General features: G+C 41.9%; 1 protein-coding gene and 2 non-coding genes across 9 annotated transcripts in view; all 3 read right to left on the bottom strand.

Annotated features, from left to right (window-relative positions):
- Zzef1 (zinc finger ZZ-type and EF-hand domain containing 1) overlaps positions 1 to 19092 on the bottom strand; it is a 137685-nt gene that overhangs the window by 31946 nt on the left and 86647 nt on the right. For all 7 annotated transcript variants that reach the window (NM_001427300.1, XM_237787.10, XM_039087333.2 and 4 more), the window contains 7 exons: positions 16275 to 16404; positions 14007 to 14145; positions 12447 to 12612; positions 11454 to 11716; positions 10216 to 10385; positions 7994 to 8144; positions 5162 to 5301 (listed from right to left, as the gene is read on the bottom strand). In NM_001427300.1, coding sequence (NP_001414229.1) covers positions 5162 to 5301; positions 7994 to 8144; positions 10216 to 10385; positions 11454 to 11716; positions 12447 to 12612; positions 14007 to 14145; positions 16275 to 16404 — 1159 coding nt within the window. The remainder of the gene's footprint in view (positions 1 to 5161; positions 5302 to 7993; positions 8145 to 10215; positions 10386 to 11453; positions 11717 to 12446; positions 12613 to 14006; positions 14146 to 16274; positions 16405 to 19092) is intronic.
- Positions 8269 to 8349, bottom strand: Trnap-ggg6 (transfer RNA proline (anticodon GGG) 6). Its single transcript has one exon. It is a non-coding gene; the product is annotated as a tRNA-Pro (tRNA).
- On the bottom strand, positions 18922 to 19085 carry LOC120095418 (U1 spliceosomal RNA). Its single transcript, XR_005490890.1, has one exon. It is a non-coding gene; the product is annotated as a U1 spliceosomal RNA (small nuclear RNA).

Genomic DNA, 19092 nt, shown 5'->3' with positions numbered 1-19092 from the left:
CTACAAAAACAAACATAACAGGAACCAACCATCTGTCTTTAATATTTCTCAATATTAATGGATTTGACTGACCTATAAAAAGACATAAGCTAACATACTGGATATGCAAACAAGATCCAGTATTTTGCTGCATACAAGAAACACACCTCATTAACAAAGACAGACACTATCTTAGAGTAAAAGGATGGAAAAAGGTCTACCAAGCAAATGGTCCCAAGAAACAAACTGGAGTTGCCATCCTAATATCCGATAAAATAGACTTTCAATCAAGAGTTATCAAGTGTGATGAGGAAGGACACTTCATATTCATCAAAGGGAAAATCCACCAAGAGAAAGTCTCAATTCTGAACATCTATGCCCCAAATGCAAGGGTGGCCACATTCATAAAAGAAACTTTAGTAAAGCTCAAAATACTCATTGAACCCCACACAATAATAGTGGGAGACTTCAACACCCCACTCTCACCAATGAACAGGTCATTGAAACAGAAATGAACCAGAGACACAGTGAAACTAGTAGAGGTTATGAACCAAAAGGACTTAATAGACATCTACAGAACATTTCACCTTAAAACGAAAGAATACATCTTCTTTCAGCACCTCATGGTACCTTCTCCAAAATCGACTATATAATTGGTCACAAAACCACCTTCAACTGATACAAGAAGATTGAAATAATCCCATGCACCCTATTGGACCACCATGGCCTAAAGCTGATCTTCAATAAGAGAAAAAACAACAGAAAACCATACATGTGGAAACTGAACAACTCTCTACTCAATGAAAATTTGGTCAAGGATGAAATACAGAAAGAAATTAAAGACTTCCTGAAATTTAATGAAAATATTGACACACCCAAACTATGGGACAAAATGAAAGCTGTGCTAAGAGGAAAATTCATAGCACTAAGTGCCCTGGTAAAGAACCCAGAGAGATCATCACTAGCAGCAAGCCTGAGAGCTCTAGAACAAAAGGAAGCAAACTCACCCTAAAGGGGTAGAAGGCAGGAAATAGTCAAACTCAAGGCTGAAATCAACCAAATAGAAACAAAGAGAATAATACAAAGAATCAGCAAAACCAAAGGCTGGTTCTTTGAATCAACAAGATAGATAAACCCCCAGCCAAACTAACTAACGGGCCCAGAGGCGGTATCCAAATTAACAAAATCATAAATGAAAAGGGAGACATAACAACAGAAATGATGAAATTAAAAAAAAATCTTCAGATGCTACTTTAAAAAAGCCTATACTGGAAAATCTAGATGAAATGGATGGTTTTCTAGACAGATATCACATATCAAAGTTAAATCAAGAGCAGGTAAACTTTCTCAACAGGCCCATATCCCATAAGGAAATAGAAGAAGTCGTTGAAAACCTCCCAACCAAAAAAAAAAAAAAAAAAAAAAAAAAAAAAAAAAAAAAAGCCCAGGGCCAGATGGAGTTAGTTTAGAATTCTACCAGACCTTCAAAGAAGACCAGATATGAATATTCCTCAAGCTGTTCAATAAAATAGAAACAGAAGGAACACTCCCTAATTAATTCTGTGAAGCCACCATTACTCTGATACCTAAACCACACAAGGTCCCTACCAAAAAAAGAGAACTTCAGACCAATCTCACTTATGAATATCGATGCAAAAATACTAAGTAAAATTCTCCCAAACCTAAAAGAATACATCAAAACTATCATTCACCACAATCAAGTAGGCTTCCTCCCAGGTTTGCAAAGTTGGTTCAATATATGAAAATCCATTAATGTAACCCACCATATAAACAAACTCAAAGAAAAAAATCACATAATCATCTCCTTAGATGCAGTAAAAGCATTTGACACAATACAACCCCCCTTCATGTTAAAAAATATTGGAGAGATCAGGAATTCAAGGCCCATACCTAAACATAATAAAAGCAATTTATTGCAAACCAACAGTCAATATCAAATTAAATGGAGAGATACTTGAAGTAATCCCACTAAAATCTGGGACAAGACAGGATGCCCACTCTCCCCATATCTATTCAATACAGTATTGGAAGTGCTAGCTAGAACAATAAGACAACAAAAAGAGATCAAGGGGATACAAATTGGCAAAGAATTAAAGGTATCGCTATTTGCAGACGATATGATAGTATACATAAGTGACCCCAAAATTCTACCAGAGAACTTAACTTCTCCAGCTGATAAACTTCAGCAAAGTGGCTGGATATAAAATTAACTCAAATCAGTAGCTTTCCTTTATCCAAACGATAAACAGGCTGAGAAAGAAATTAGGGAAACAATTCCCTTCACAACAGTCACAGATAATATAAAATATCTTGGGGTAACTCTAACCAAACAAGGAAAGAACTTCAAGTCTCTCAAGAAAGAAATCGAAAAAGATCTCAGAAAATGGAGAGCTCTCCCATGCTCGTGGATTGGCAGAATTAACATAGCAAAAATGGCCATCCTACCAAAAGCAATCTACAGAGTCAATGCAATCCCTATCAAAATCACAACACAATTCTTCAAAGACATGGAAAGAACAATTCTCAAATTCATCTGGAAAGGCAAAAAACCCAGAATAGTGAAAACAATTCTCTCTCTCTCTTTTTTTTTTTTTTTCCGGAGCTGAGGACCAAACCCAGGGCCTGTGCTTGCTAGGCAAGCGCTCTACCACTAAATCTCCAACCCCACAAAAACAATTTTTAACAATAAAAGAACTGCTGGGGCAATCACCATCCCTGACCTCAAGCTCTACCACAGAGCAATAGTTATTAAAACTGCATGGTATTGGTACAGAGATAGACAGGTTGATCAATGGAATAGAACTGAAGACCCAGAAGTAAAACCATGCACTTTCGCATACTTGATCTTTGACAAAGAAGCCAAAAATATATAATGGAAAAAAGAAAGCATCTTCAATAAATGGTACTGGTCTAACTGGATGTCTGTATGTAGAAAAATGAAAATAGATCCATATTTGTCACCATGCACAAAGCTCAAGTCCAAGTGGATCAAGGACCTCAACATAAAACCAAATACATTGACTCTAATAGAGAAAGTGGGAAAGAGCCTTGAACTAGTTGGCACAGGCAGAAATTTCCTAAACAGAACTCCAATGGCACTCTAAGATCAAGAATTGATAAATGGGACCTCATGAAACTGGAAAGCTTCTGTAAGGCAAAGGACATAGTCAATATGACAAATCTGCAACCTACAGATTGGGGAAAAAAATCTTCACTAACCCCACATCTAATAGAAGGTTAATATCCAAATATTTAAAGAACTCAAAAAGCTTACCATCAAAAGATCAAACAACCCAATCAAAAAATGGGGTATAGGGCTGGAGAGATGGCTCAGCCGTTAAAGGCTAGGCTCACAACCAAAAAAATGGGGTATAGAACTAAACTGAGAATACACAATAGAGGACTCTCGAATGGCTCAGAAGCACCTAAAGAAATGTTCAAAATCCTTAGTGATCAGAGAAATGCAAATCAAAATGGCCCTGAGATTCCTTCCACCTTACACCAGTCATAATAGCTAAAATCAAAACCTCAGGTGACAACACATGTTGGTGAGAATGTGGAGAAAGAGGAAGACTCCTCCATTGCTGTCAGGATTGCAAACTGGTAAAACCACTCTGAAAATCAATTTGGAGATTCCTCAGAAAATTGGAAATAGACCTACCTAAAGACCCATAAATATCACTCCTGGGAATATAACCCAAAGATGCCCCACCATGCCATAGGGGCACATGTTCCACTATGTTCATAGCAGCCTTATTTGTGATAGCCAGAAGCTGGAAACAACCCAGATGTCCCACAACAGAAGAATGGATACGGAAAATGTGGTTCATTTACATAATGAAATATACTCAGCTATTAAATGAGGACATCCTGAGTTTTTCGGACAAATGGATGGAACTAGAAAATGTCATCCTGAGTGAGGTAACAAGACCCAAAAGGACATGCATGGTATGTATTCACTAATAAGTGGATATTAGCCAAAAAAAAAAAAAAAAGAAAGAAAGAAAGAAAGAAAGAAAGAAAGAAAGAAAGAAAGAAAGAAAAAAAAAGTACAGAATATCTAAGATATAGTCCACAGAACTCAAAAAGTCAACAAGCTGAAGGGCCCAAGAGAGGACGCCTCAGTTCCACTTGGGAGGGAGAAGAAAGCAATCACAAGGGGGAGGGAGGGACAGGGAAGGGTAAGGGGATGGGGGTAAGGGGAGAGGGGAACATGATGTGGTATTGGGTGGGGGAAAAGGACTGAAGCCCTGAGGCCAGCAGAAAGAATGGAAACAGTTGACCTTGGGAGTAAGGAGGTTGGGAGGACCCTCTAGAATGTACCAAAAAAAAAAAAAAAAAAAAAGAAAGAAATGAAGTTATTACAACAAACACAAAGGAGGGTCAGTAACCTAGAGACCAATAAGCATATCCTCTGAACCAGACCACTCTTAAATGGATTCTGATTTTTGCAAAAAACAAAACAAACAAACAAAACCTTGAAAGTCATATCCTAGGAATAAATGGGAAAATGTGTACCTAGGCTTTGCTCTGCATGAGATAAAATTACTCTACCAGTGTTAAATTTTTATCAACTTAATTAAACCTTTTTAAAAATAAAGTCTCGGGGGTTGGGGATTTGGGTCAGTGGTAGAGCGCTTGCCTAGGAGGCGCAAGGTCCTGGGTTCGGTCCCCAGCGCCCCCCCCCCCCAAAAAAAAAAATAAAGTCTCACTTGGTAGTCCAATATGGCCTTGAATTCATGACTTCTACCTCAAAGTCCTGGGGCTATAGGTATGAGCCACCAGGCCTGAAATGTTTTAATATGGTAGCAGCATGGTAACTCAGAAGAGTTGTACTTTTAGGAGAACTAAGGATAAAGTGTCCATAAGTTTTCAATTTATTTTTCAACTTTAGGAAAAATGTAATATGTAATATAATATAATATGTATATGCAGAGATAAACATGAAAAACTAATAAATCTAAGTGAAGATAATTATATGAATTCAAACAATCACACTTAAGCAAAATCTAAGTTCACAGAGGAAAGTAACTTTGATTAATAGTCATCTCACCTCTCAGGACACAGCTGTTAATAGTTTTTTCTGCTTATACCATAACACTACTTTTTTTTGTATACTAACCACTCACTCTTTCAAAAGAAAACACTGCCTGCCTCTTACCGACTTGATGGGAGGTAACATGGCTGCCAACAATCCCAAAATCCTCTTCTGGGAACACTCTGCAAACACTTGCTCGGGGCTTGGAGTGATGGCCTTCTCTTCCATGGGTGCCTGGGATGACCTGTCTGGATGCTCGGCATCTGTGTGGGAAAACAGCACTTTCAGATCTTGCTGGGCTCTTCACATGTAAAAGGCACCTAAACCACTGCTGTTGTAATTTTATAAAAATAAAACGGTAAAGTTTGGTCTTTTACCCTGCTAGGTCCTACACCTCAGTGCCCCAGATATCTGCTAGATATCTTGGCAGAAACACAGTCCAGCCACACACTTTCTTACACTCAAACCCTCACATAAAAGAACACACAACACAATAATCTTAGATCCAATTGGTAAGATATAATTGCCCACTTAAACATACAAAGCCCAGTACCATCTATCCCTTGCACCTTTTATTTGCCAGGTCTCCAGCTTCTCCTTCTCCCACGACGACTCCTCGCTTCTCCCCTCTCTCCATCTTTTCTTTACTCACTCTCCCAACTATATCAACTCTTCCATGGTTTAGTTTCTCCTTCTCCCACAACGACTCCTAGCTTCTCCCCTCTCTCCATCTCCTGTCTCCTCTAACTTTTCTCAGTTCCCCATCGTGTCTCTAAACTGTCCCTTTCCTACCTATCTTCATTTCTCCTCTCTCTCCTCTCTCAACTGTTCAATCCTTTTTCCCCCTGCTCAGGTTCTACTGGCTCAACTGTCACCAACTGTCTTCTCTCACCCTATTCTCTGAATCTAATCCCCCTCTTGGTCCTGACTCCTCCCTCTGCCCAAATCTAGCGCTCTTGCCTTTATTTTACAAATTCAGAGAGAACTCCAAGGCAAACCACAACACTGTCTCTGTGCTCCTATAGAAGGACGCTGGAAATGTAATGTTCCACTGCTAAAGCCAGACTTGGTAATGCATATATTTGGAATCCTAGCACTTATTTTGTCTTTCTTTTTTTTTTTTTTTTTTTTTTTTTTTTTCCCTTTTCGGAATTGAGAACCGAACCCAGGGCCTTGTGCTTGCTAGGCAAGCGCTCTAACCACTAAGCTAAATCCCCAACCCCGGAATCCTAGCACTTGACAGGATGGGATGGATAAGCAGGAGTTTGAGGCCAGTCTGGGCTACACAGCAGGACTTAGTTTCAAAGAGAACAAGGGGCTGGAGAGTTGGCTTAGTGATTAAGAACACCAGCTGTTCTTCCAGAAGATCTGGATTTGATCCCAACATCCACATGGTGGCTCACAATCACCTGTACCTCCAGTTTTAAGGGACCTGACTTCCTCTTTGGCCTACGCCTATACCAGGCACACACGTGGTGCCCAGATACACATGTAGACAGAACATCCATACACATAAAAGAAAAATAATCCTTTAAAAGACAACAAAAACCAGGGCTGAAGTGATGGCTCAGCAAATAAAAGCACCGACTGCTCTTCCAGAGAGTTCCTGAGTTCAAATCCCAGCAACCACATGGTGACTCACAACCATCTGTAATGAGATCTGATGCCCCTTCTGGTGTGTCTGAAGACAGCTATAGTGTACTCATACACATAAAATAAGTAATTCTTTAAAAAATAATTTTAAAAAAACCCTCAAATCAGAACAATAACAAACTCTATTGCTGAATACTTTTACACAGTAGCCTTCTCAAGGAGGCCTTCCTGTTCCCTAGTTAAACAGGCAGCCATCCTCTACTACCTCCCATTCTCTGTTAAACTACATGCTAGCTAGCATTTGATTACCCTTAAATATTGTGTTTGCTGTTTATCATTTGGCCTTCTGATTTTTGCTTCCTTTATACTTCAAGTACCTAACAATGTCCTAGAACACGGGGTACTTGGCAGAGACTTGTGGCCTATGGACCAGAATGCTGGTCTTTAGGGGAATCTGACTCTGGTAGACTTTGAGGACCTGACATGATGTTGAGTGTCTACTACTACTGAGAGCTTGAAGATGTTGCAGAATACACTCACTTTCACTTCTATTACAGAACAGCCAATGGGATAGACTCTGACTCCCTGGGCTCCTTGAAGCACCCACACTACTGTCCCAACCTGTAAAACTGCAGTTCTGACCCTACCACCACCATCATGGAGCAGGCTGGGGCCTGAGTGCCACAGGAGCTCTTCCCCTGCACACCCGGTGTGTGGGTCTAACCTCTTGTTGGTTCTGGGACCTACAAAGAAGCCTGTGCTGCGTAAGTGTCAGTGCCTGCTGTGTATCCTGGCACATTCAAGGTCCCTTATATCTCTCCCTTTACATGGTTTTGTACAAAATCAATCTGCTCTGGATCCCAATCAGGACTAACACTTGTCATCCTTCTTCTGGAGTCAGAATCATAGGCCACCTCAAATGACAGTTATTTGTACCTCTGCCTGAAACCTTCCTGGATTGTGAGTTCCAGTAGGGTAGAGGCCATGTGTCTCTCTGCCTGTGTTGGTAGCTTTCATCCCTGGGATATAGGATGGTGCCCAACAAAGAGAAGGTACTTGATTGGTAAACACATAAACTAGATATGCTAAAATAAAGGACAGATGATGCAAAGTTACCAGCCACAGCTGAACAGATAGAGAAACCTGAATTGTTGGACAACTTCAGTTGTAAGCAACAGTGCAGGTATGATAACGTGTGCACTCACAGAGGAAGAAGGGAGAGTTAAGGGGCTGGGGACTTAGCTCAGTGGTAGAGCGCTTACCTAGGAAGCGCAAGGCCCTGGGTTCGGTCCCCAGCTCCGAAAAAAAGAACCAAAAAAAAAAAAAAAAAAAAAAAAAGAAGGGAGAGTTAATAACCCTGACCTGGAAGTCCTGGAGGCACGTGATCACTGGCAGGTGGATCTGAAACTTGGATCTGGCATGAAGGGTCCTTCATTATGGAGAGATCTTCACCCGCCTTTTTCTTCTGCTTGCAATCCAAGGGTCCGACTTCCTTATCTGTGGCTCTCTTTCCCTAGAGTGGTAAATGTAAATGAATACAACAATGTACTCTGTATACTTTATACAATTTTATCATTAGCTAATCTTTCATACATTAAAAATCTTCTGAATTACTAATTTTTTTTTTTTGTTCTTTTTTTCGGAGCTGGGGACCGAACCCAGGGCCTTGCGCTTCCCAGGCAAGCGCTCTACCACTGAGCTAAATCCCCAACCCCGAATTACTAATTTCTTAAGAGTAAATCACTACTTTAAAATGATGCTTCTTGTATCACATCTCTTGATGGGCTGTCAGAGCTGCCAGGTCACATAAGCAGTGGCTTGTACCAAATCTTATTCTGGGAAAATGATGAAGTTGTTGCCCTTCTTCTAGTCAATACAGTGATCATCTTCATAAACTTCACATGCTTTCTTTTGGTAGAAAAAATAAACCTCACAGTAACATGACGTGCTCACCACATAAACATGAGGGCCTAAGTCTGGATATCTAGCAACCATTTAACAAGTCAGGAGTGGTGGAGAGTGCCTATAATCCTAGTGTGGGAAGAGGAGGGACAGGAGAATCCCTGGAGCTGACTGGCCAGCTAGTGTTACTGAACCGGTTCAGGTTCAATGAGAGACCCTGCCTGGAAAAAAAGAAGGTGGAGAGTAATAGAGGAAGACATCCGATGTTGACTTCCAGCTTCCACACACATGAGCATGCAAATGTACACATGCATACAGCATATACATACATAGAAAAAGCAAAGCAATTTTTACTTACAATAAGAAAAGTATTATATCTGCTATTATCTTTAATGCTATTATAAAGATAAGGCTACATCAAGTCTATAGATATTATTTCTATTGCCACAAATGCAGGTATTTTATTGATGTAGAAATACATTCTAAGAGTATAGGATAGAACTGTGACCTCAGTGGGTAAGAGACCTTGGTATACAAACATGAGACTGCGTCAGATCCCAGCACTCATATCAAGGCTGAACATGGTCACAGATGTGTTATGTCTGCAATGGCTGTCAGGGAGGGAGGCAAGAGGATTGCTGGGGCTTGTTGATCATATTAGTTCAGGTTCAGTGAAAAACCTTGTCTCAAGGAACAAGGCAGAGAGTAATAGAGCAGGATACCCAACGTCCACTTCTGACATGGGACTTATTTTACTGTGTGCTATGTTCAAAGCACTTACATGTTTCTTCCAAGTGTTGTAGAACATAACTCCCACAATCACCCTGTATTATAGGCACGTTATCACCCTCTTTTACAGAATGTACCTGTACACACACACACACACACACACACACACACACACACACAGAGAGAGAGAGAGAGAGAGAGAGAGAGAACACAAAGCCAAGTAGGAGTGGCTACTGGCAAAACATAGGAGCAATCTGAGCATCAAAATAAATAAATGATTTGGATTTTGGTGGATTAAGATATGTAATGCACTCTGGTGTAAATGAATGAACACATTGATGGAGGCAAGCACAGTGCTGGGGCAGCCTGCTACATGATGCCTAGGGTTCAGGAGTACAGGCACTTCCAGACACAGGGGTGAGGGCTGCCGTCCCTCCTGACTGGATGAATTGACTGCTTTCCACCTTGTGTAAGGCAGTCTGTGGCAAGTTAACATGTTGTGTACCAAAGATGGTGGTAGGCCATAGCTGAGAGACAAACAGCCTGAGATTGTCATGACCTGGTACCCTGATGAGGCTTCAGGAGAAATACCAGTGGCTGCTGCAGCAAAAGTGAGGTATTTACAGCATGGGCTCAAGCTCTGAAGGCAAGCGTCTACAACAACAATCATTTGTTTATTTAGTTACTTACTCTTATTTTCAATTCACAAAAGGATCTTTACATGTGTGTCACCAACACAGACCATGCTTGGACCTATGACGGTTTCTCTGTCTATACGCCTACCTATCAACTATGGCGTCCACCCATTAAAACAGCTAACTTCTGGGCTCCTCCGTTGTTGACTGAATATAAACCAAGCTGCATAACCTCTGCTTATATGTCCCTGGTGTGCATCCTTGTGTGCCTGGCTCCATGAGCGCGAGCTGTGACCACGTGGTCGACACGCTACTTACATTGCAGGGAACAAACAGGCCTGCATCTGCCGGCCCCTCAGCAGGTTGGGCTGTTTTCTTCTCTAGCTGCTCCTCTGATGCTTGGATGGACACTGTGACTGGCAAGGCTTGATTTTCTGAGGTAGAGTCACCATCTGGCAATACCCCAAGAAGAGCTAGAGCTTTAAGACCTGGAATGGGAAAAACAAGAAAATGGTTAAATGTTCCCAACAAGGGATATCTCTGGCAAGTGCCACAAAGCCCTTAACCACTGTACAGAAACAAATGGCTGAGGAGTTACACAAACCACACAGCAACATGCTTGGCATTCTACAGCCATTCCACTCCTGACCTCAAATGGGGACAGACAGACAGCAAGGGAAACTGCACTTGAAGTCAATGAAATACTGAAGATACAACAGACAACAGGATTGTTTTCAAAGTTACATTTTTCTGATAGTGTTAAGCAATTAAGTTGTTATTTTTGGTTTTGGGGGGCTTTTTGTTTTGTTTTTTTAAGACAGGGTGTCGCTATGCACCTCTGGCTTGCCTAAAACCTGTTGTAGATCAGGGTGGGCTTGAACTTAGAGTGCTGCATGAGTGCAAGACTTAAAGACATGCACTATGCCTGGCTGGTAACTAGACTTTTCAATCCCCACTGGCAGATTGAAACATCACCCACTTTCTCCCTAAGGTAAGTCTGATCCCGTGATGTCAGTTAGGATGAGGAGTGAGTCTACCACCTGAGGGAAACTTAAAGTTTAACATTTACATGACTTTCTCACCAACACCCTTCAGGAAAGTCAGAATTACCTCCTTATTTTGTTATTTTGGGAAAGGGCCCCACCTAGCATGCTGGGACGCAGAACTGGAATTCATGTGTGCATGATCAAACCCAGAAACACCATTTTATTTGTAAGCAGCTCTTGTCTAGAATACAAATCATGTGGATTTATACTTCATGTTTTTTTTTTTTTAAGCATAGAGTCCTGAGTAAAATAAGAAAGTCAAACAGTACAGATTCATGGACTTACAGAGTTTTCTACAGTTCTGATTACTACATCATCAGGGAAGCACTTTAACTAACTTACTTTATCCAACAGGAACAGAACTTAAGAGAAACGGGAACTTAAGTTCCAGGCTAGGCTGAATCCCTCTTGTGAAGGACCTTTGAGTCAAACATGGTCTTTTAAGGCCACCTGGGCTTTGCCTCCGACAGTAGACAGAGGCTGAAGGGGTCCCACATAAGGAAGAGTCACCTTTGCCCTGGTGGGCCTTCATCAGACAGTCCCCAACCAGCTGCATGCATTGGCTCCGCAGGGTGGCAGCGCTGCCGCGGGCCTGGGGGTCCAGCTGCTCCCCATCTACGTGCTCTGTGCTGGTCAGGTGGGCACTATAGAGAGCCAGGGCAGCGAAGAGCAGCCAGGAGTAGTTGTGGATATAGGGCTGGATGAACCTCTGCCGGTCACTGATCCGGATGGTCACCATTGGGTGGGCTGTGATGCTGTGAGTTGGCAAATGGCTGCAAAGGCATAACAGAATAGAATCTATCAACTCCTGTCCCAGAGAGATGAACGAGCACAAATACTCAGTATATCACACTAGCACATCACAGCCTAAAGTCTGCACATGAAAACCACGCCAAGGACAAGGGTTCTGAAAGCATGCTAATTGCACTTTGGTAATGCAAGGTGATGCCCATCATTTTAAAAGATGAATTACAAGGTATAGAAGAGACATGACTTGAGTTTGAAATGTGCTTTAAATACTTTAAGGTAAAAGAAAGGAATGAAGTAAGCACACAGGACATCATCTTCCTGGCTGGGGAATCCAAGGACACCGGGGGCACTGTACCACTCTCTCTTCTTATGAATGTTACAGTTTTGACAGTATAAACCTTTCTTTAGTAAGGAAGGGGCCACAAGATGGCTTAGTAAGTAAAGGCCTTTACCACACCTGGTGACCTGAGTTTAATCTCCAGAACATACAGAAAGGAGAAGAGAGAGAAATCACTCCCCAAAACTGTCTTCTGACCTCTACATGTGCACACACATGTGCATGCACATGCCTTCCCCCTCCCCAATAACAATAAAATGTTTTAAAAATAAGGAAGGCTAGGAGGATAGCCCAGGTATAGAGTGCTTGCCTAGCATTTGCAATGTCTTCCAACGCAGAAAAGGTGAGACGACTCCCTTTTAAGAGAAGACATACACCCCAAAAGGTTATGGTGGTGGCAGGGGAACCTGACATACCCATAGGAGTATTTCTTTGCTGCATAGCATCCATAGCAAAGATCAAAGTCATCACATACATTGCAATTCATTCTCCTGCCTATGATCAAACCCTGACAGTGGTCACAGGTAAACTCCATGTTGACCATTTCATGATCATCTCCATGGCCCTCGGGCTTCACTCCACCTGGAAAAAACCAGCAGTGTGAGATGGATGGAGTAGAGGGTCCCCTCCAAATGCTAGCAAACAGATCCCAGCACCACAGTCAAATCTCATTTACTACTCCAGGGGGCAGGGCTCCCTTGAAGAGCAGAATGCCCTGGTAGGTATGGGCAGAGCAATGATATTCTCAGTAAACACCTTTTTGGCAGTGATCTGGCTGACTGATCCCGATTCTACAGTCAGATCGAATACATGCCAGATTCCTACCATGACTGCTATTTGGGAAAAACAGGCCCATGTCACCTTGTGAACTGTCTCCCACATTCTGACAGAGGTTACACACCTACTGGCATACTCCTAAGGAATACTGAGAAGTGATCAAATTTCTGTTCTTACTTTCTCATTGAAGAAATACAGGTGAAAACAGACCCAGAGAGTAAGAGAATGAGAAACTCTAGTTCCTGCTCAGTACTCTTCACAGGTGGCCACTTCTGCTCTCAGTGCTGTAAACCTGACATAGGTTTATCCGAATGCCCTTGTGACTATAATCTCTTAAGAGAAAGATACAGTCTTCCCCGAGCAGAGCTTTGATCATCTAACCTCTTAGTTATAACCCTTTCCTGCTGACTTCAGACAGTTCAAATTCCTTAGCCTAGCATCTCAGGGTCAGATAACCTGAGCCCTGTCTGTCTTAGTCAATCACTTAGACAGACAAGTGTGTCTATCTAGCTAAACTCACGGAAAGCACGTATTCCTCTGTCCCTGAGCTTGCTCTGCTCTTGATGGTAATGCTATCTTCAGAGTTTTGTTACATCACCCAGTTTGAACTTCCTTCAAAGATCGACTCTTATCCTATGTCCTCCACAAGGCTTCCTGGTGGGGTGAGCTCTATTTCCACAGTCCCTAGAAATACTCTGAGTTGCCCCTTTACAACAGCACATGCATTCATCATGTGACTGCGCTAGGTCTCTCTGTCAGACTGTGTTTTAGGACAGGAACTGCGTCTTTTACGGACAGACTTTTAATACACAGAGCCCTACAGTGCTTACTGCAGTAGATGAGCTCTGCCCTCACACCCATGAGTCCAGTGTATGAAGAATAGTTCACGTTTACTGTGCTTGTATGTTTAGTTTGCTATTTGGAAACACTGCATGACTCAGAAGCAAAATTTCTTAGAAACTTATGCAGGCGTGTATTAGCTGGTCCTGAGAGTTTATCATATGCCTCCTCAGCGGGACTGGAGACGGAAGGATGCCAGACACAAGTACTGGAGGTCATCATTGAGTTGAGGGAGATGACTCAAGTTTGCCAATGAACCAGAGACTCTACATAGCACGGTGAGTTTAAAAGATTGCCAACATCATAGATAGCAGAAATAACTTCCTTGTGGGCATAAGATCCCATCCCCTGAGGCTTACCCAGAAAACAAGTCTTGCAGAGGTCCATGTCACTGCACTGCAGACACCGGTAGCGATGCCAGGGGGCAATTTCATCGCACCCATCACAAGAGATATCCACATTTAACAGATCACAGTAGCGAGCAATAAACATGTGCATCTGTAAGGAGAAATAAACACAATTAGCCAACAGACTTAATATTGTGGTCATTAATCAATTTATTCATTCAGTAGGTGCCTAAGATCTCCCAAGTTTTGTACCACTTGCTAGGATTTGAAGCTGGATAACCAAGTTTCCATTTGGGAATTCCCTCAAGCAAACAGATGATGGTCATACAGTGTGGGGAATGCTTTGAGAGGCAAATTCTGGAGGCTAGTGAAGATGGGAGGCCACTACCAAAGATTTTGGGAGGGTCAGAGGAGATTTTTCAAGGATGGCAACTTCTCTGTTAAAACCAAGAGCAAACAGATAGTAGTTGAGGGAGATAAAGGTGACAGGCACATCAAACAGAAGGAACAGCAAAGTCTACAGAAGCTTTGCTCCTTCAAAAGGGAGCCTGACACGGCCGGGAGAGCAGCTGACTGTGGGCACTTGCCTAAGCAGGCACAAGACACTGAAAAGAGAAAAAAGAAGAAGAAAGGGACAAAGTTGTTTGTTTGTTTGCCTTTTTAAAGGATGGATATTTATTTTTATTTCTGGGCATGTCTGTGTGTCTGTGTATGTGTATGCTACATGTGTGCCTGCAGAAGCTTACTTAGAGACAGAGTTCCTTAGAGACAGAGTTACAGATAGTTGTAGGAACCAAACTCGGGTCTTCTGGAAGAGCAGCAAGAGCTCTTAACCACTAAACCACCTCTCTAGATAGTTCCAGGGCTCCTGAAATTGGCAATAATCAAGTATGCATACTAGAGTACAAAGGGGGAATAACCAGGAAAAGTTAGAAAAGTAAAATCCAAGGAGCCTAAAATGAGTTTAAAAACAGAGTTTTTAAGCAGAAAGGTAATGGCAATAGATTTGGGCATTCTGAAGATCCTCTGGTTAAACAGCAAAAAAGGGGTTGATTGGAGCAAGACGAGGGTCAAGGCAGCTGACTGTGATGTCGCTGTCCAAATAGTTCCATGGCAGTAATAGGGGTGGGGACTGCACTGTAACAGGAGGGAAAGCAGGCAGAGTGAGAAGACTTGGTGACCAAATTACTAGAGATGGTCAAGAATGGCATCTAGATGTCTGGCCTGGGTACTTGTTAGACAATGGTAGCACTAACAAATGTATTGAAAGAGAACTCCTGACTCCGGCACATTAAAATAGCATGGAGTGCTTCCCCGTGACTCTAGCATTCAGGAACTGGGGCTGCAGAATTGCAAGTTTTGGGGCAGCTTGGACCTCTCTATAAACAAACAATACTCTGGCTTCTCCTCAGATCAAATAAATCCTTCATCTTTAACTAATTAACTAACTAGACACACAACTAGTCAATAGACATTCTACTAGCCAGCTAAATAATTACCTCCCTGGGAACAGATAGTAAGGGACTGTTACATGAACAAGCTATTGGATTACTAGAAAGTACTTGGTGGTTATAAGGCAGTTTATTTTAGGGTCTGCATATGAGGAAACTATATCAGAAAGTCACTGTTTGGTAGTAGATGGTTTGTTGTAGGAGAGGGAATCTACTAGGTCACCTGAACACTACAGGATGTTCTCATTTATATGTTAACTTATAAGAGATAAGTCTCCAATGCCAGTTGGTATGGTCCTCTTAAGCACCACAATGTACCATAATGAACAGAATGACTGGCAAACAGAAGTGCTTAAGAAGGGGAAAATTAGTGGCTTCAAGGTAGCAAATTCTTGACATATGTAGTAGTGACAGACAAGTCGATGGACAGGCTACCTAAGTTGACTCTTCACTGTGTGGGCCATTCGATGCTTCTATGATAACGGAGCGCTGCTTCCAGGCTCACCTGATTGGCAACCTTGTAATTGTAATTGTGCTCGCCTACAGGAAGATGGTGTGTCAGCCCAGAACGTGCCAGTCCAAACCCTTCAGCAATTCCTTTTCTCACTGAATATACTGGCATCTAATGATGTACATGAGTCTTATGGGACGCTCTGGTGTGAGCCTAGATCTATGAAAGTGAGTAACAATGATGGCTGTCATCAGGATGAAGACCAGACAGATGTCCCAAATGCCCCCAGAGCCCTCCTGGGAGACATCATCCAAGCACACCCCAGCACATCCAAACTCCTAGCAAGTCACCCAGATTGCTCTAGCTGAGAGGTCTTACTTTCCTCTGCTTCTCTGGATCCTCTTGGGCTATTTTTTCATACCAGGCCTCAAACATGCCATCCTGACACTCATCCATCCACTCTGAGTTCTGCTTGGCATCAGCGAGCTCATCTTCTTCACTCCACTGGCTGAAAGAAGGACGTGATGAGAGAAAAGCATGCTTCTTACAACACCCAAGGACATGCTAGTTAGCAGATGCTGTGTCCCATAACTTATAATAAACAGGGCATTTTGAAATGACAGGAATCGCATTTCAAAGCCTCAGAATTTATCAGTTAGTTGATGATTTATGCTCAGAAAATAGAAAAGTTCCTTTCTGAAGCAGACTATACTGAGTAGGGTAAACTTATCATGTGCTAAGTACTGCAGTCAAATATGATGATTTTAAAAAGTTCAGCCAGTCAGGCTGTGGTGGTGCCTTTAACCTCAGCACTCAGGAGGCAAAGCAGGAGTATCTGAGTTCAAGGCAGGTTAGTCTACAGAGTGAGTCCCAGGACAGCCAGGGCAACTCAGAGAAACTGTCTCAAAACACAAAAAACAAAAAAACAAACAAGCAAACAGATCAGCCATGAATAGTGGCACATACTCAGGAGGCAGATGCAAGTGGATCTCTGTGAGTTAGAGGTCAACTTGAACTATACTGTGAGTTACAATCCAGCAAGGGCTATACAGTGAGATTTGTCTCAACACCAATCATAGTAATGACAACAACAATAATGACACTAATAATAATAATAATAATAATAGTAATAATAATAAAGTTCAGGTTTGTAGAAAGCATGAAGCTTTGGGCTTGATCTCCAGCATGTCATAAACATCATAAAGTCTATAATCCTAGGCAGAAAGATCAAAAGTTCGAGACAATTCGTAACTATATAGAATGCCTGAGGTCAGCCTGAACTGACACAACTTTTTCTAAATAAATTCAATATGGACATAGTTAGAATACCCTAATGCAATCTGCAGGAAGAAAGGGTCAGGAGATCTGTGACTTCAGCCCTACCAACTAATTGCTATACAACCTTCACACATTATAGTCAACAAATCTGAAACACCAGTGGCCTTCACATACATGGGCTCCATATCTTTGGATTCAGCCTATATCATATCAAAAATATCTTTTAAAAAAATTATCTCTGGGGCTGACTCTGAGGTCAAGAGCACTTTGTGCTCTTCCAGAGGACTGGAGTTCAGTTCCCATGTCAGCAGCTCACAACTGCTCTTTACTCCTATTCCAGGGGGATCCAACACTTCTAGTCTCTGAGGACACTTACACTCACAAGCACATGCCCACACAGACACAGACAGACAGACAGACAGACAGACAGACAGACAGACAGACACACATGCACGCACACAATTAAAAATAAAATACATCTTAAGAAAGCTGTATTGAACATGTCTGGATGCTTTCATCATCAATCCATAAAGAACATGTTTAAGAGCTGCCTACCAAGCCCTCTCATACATACATAAGGCATCATAAAGTCCTCTGGAGATGATTCAATGCATACAAGAGGGTGGGTGTATGGTACTGAGGACCTGAAGCATCTCATTTGTATTAGTGACGCCTTGGAACCAATCCACAAAGGACAGGAACACAGGGACTGTACCTGGCCCTGCTCCTGATTCCTCATTTCAAATCAAAGGTTTTAGGTGGATAATTTCATGGGCTCTTCTCCTATAAATTTATAAATTTCATAGTTCCAGTTTATAGTTTGCTTCTGCAGTGAAAATTTGAACATGGGCTGGAGAAACAGCTCAGTGGTTAAGAGTAACCACTGCTCTTCAAGGGAATAAGCTCAGTACTAACACCCACTTAGGTGGCTCACGACCACTACTTTAGCTCTAGGAGATGGGACATCCTCTTCTGGCTTCTTATGGCACCCATATATAGAAATATTTCTGTGGCACCAACACAGAAATACACATATAAATAAAAATAATAAATCCTTAAAACTTTAAATACAAATAGATTTGCTAAATAGCAAATGCAAAACAAACATTCATCCATGCATTCTGACTAAATGGTCTTAGGCCTGCTCTTACACATGTAGCTTTGAGCTAGTTTGAGAAATTGGTGTAGAGGGTATGGGACCCCTCTCTCATCCAGGACTGTGTCATGCTGGCACAGACAAGACTTAAAGCACTGGGCTGACAGCTAAACCAGCTGTAATCAGTGCTCTGTCTTCCTTGTCTGCCCTCTGACGGAAGGTCAACTGCTAAAGACAGCTTTATCTGCCCTGCTACCTTGATGGCCCAAGGAAACAGCTTTAATTGACCCCCTCTTCCCAGAACATCTCTTCTGACAGTGAAAACAGGTGAGTGCTGTCTCATTCACTATGTCCCAATTCTCCTTTAACACCTACTTGTCTGCTCCTCTCTCCTCTCCACAGAGTAAAGGATGGTAAGTGACCTTGAGTAGGTAGACATACATGTAGGTTACAAGTGGAATTAAGCACCTCTCTCTTGAGAACCCACATCTACTCAGAGGCATATAATACCTCCCTTTCTTAAGCCCCAATCTCACAATACCCATGTTTAAATCTATATTAAAATATTGTCTCAATAGACTCCCAACTTCATTTTGGAAAAGACCAAAAATTATTAAGAAAAAAGACTTTGCATACCATTTTCTTTTAATGTAAGGGAGAGTGTAACAAAGTCCTTCACTATCAAAAATTTTACAGTCAATTTTCCCATGTTTGGGGAAATAGCAGGGGTCAGCATATCCCAAGGGTCATAGTTAAGCCTCACCCTGGGAAAAATCACCTTCTTGATTATAATGTCTCCCCTGCCAGAATAGTATTGTATAC

This window comes from Rattus norvegicus, chromosome 10, assembly GCF_036323735.1.
Source record: "Rattus norvegicus strain BN/NHsdMcwi chromosome 10, GRCr8, whole genome shotgun sequence".
Taxonomy (NCBI): Eukaryota; Metazoa; Chordata; class Mammalia; order Rodentia; family Muridae; genus Rattus; species Rattus norvegicus.
Note: the sequence above shows the minus strand (reverse complement) of the source record. Positions and strands in the feature narration are given on the sequence as shown.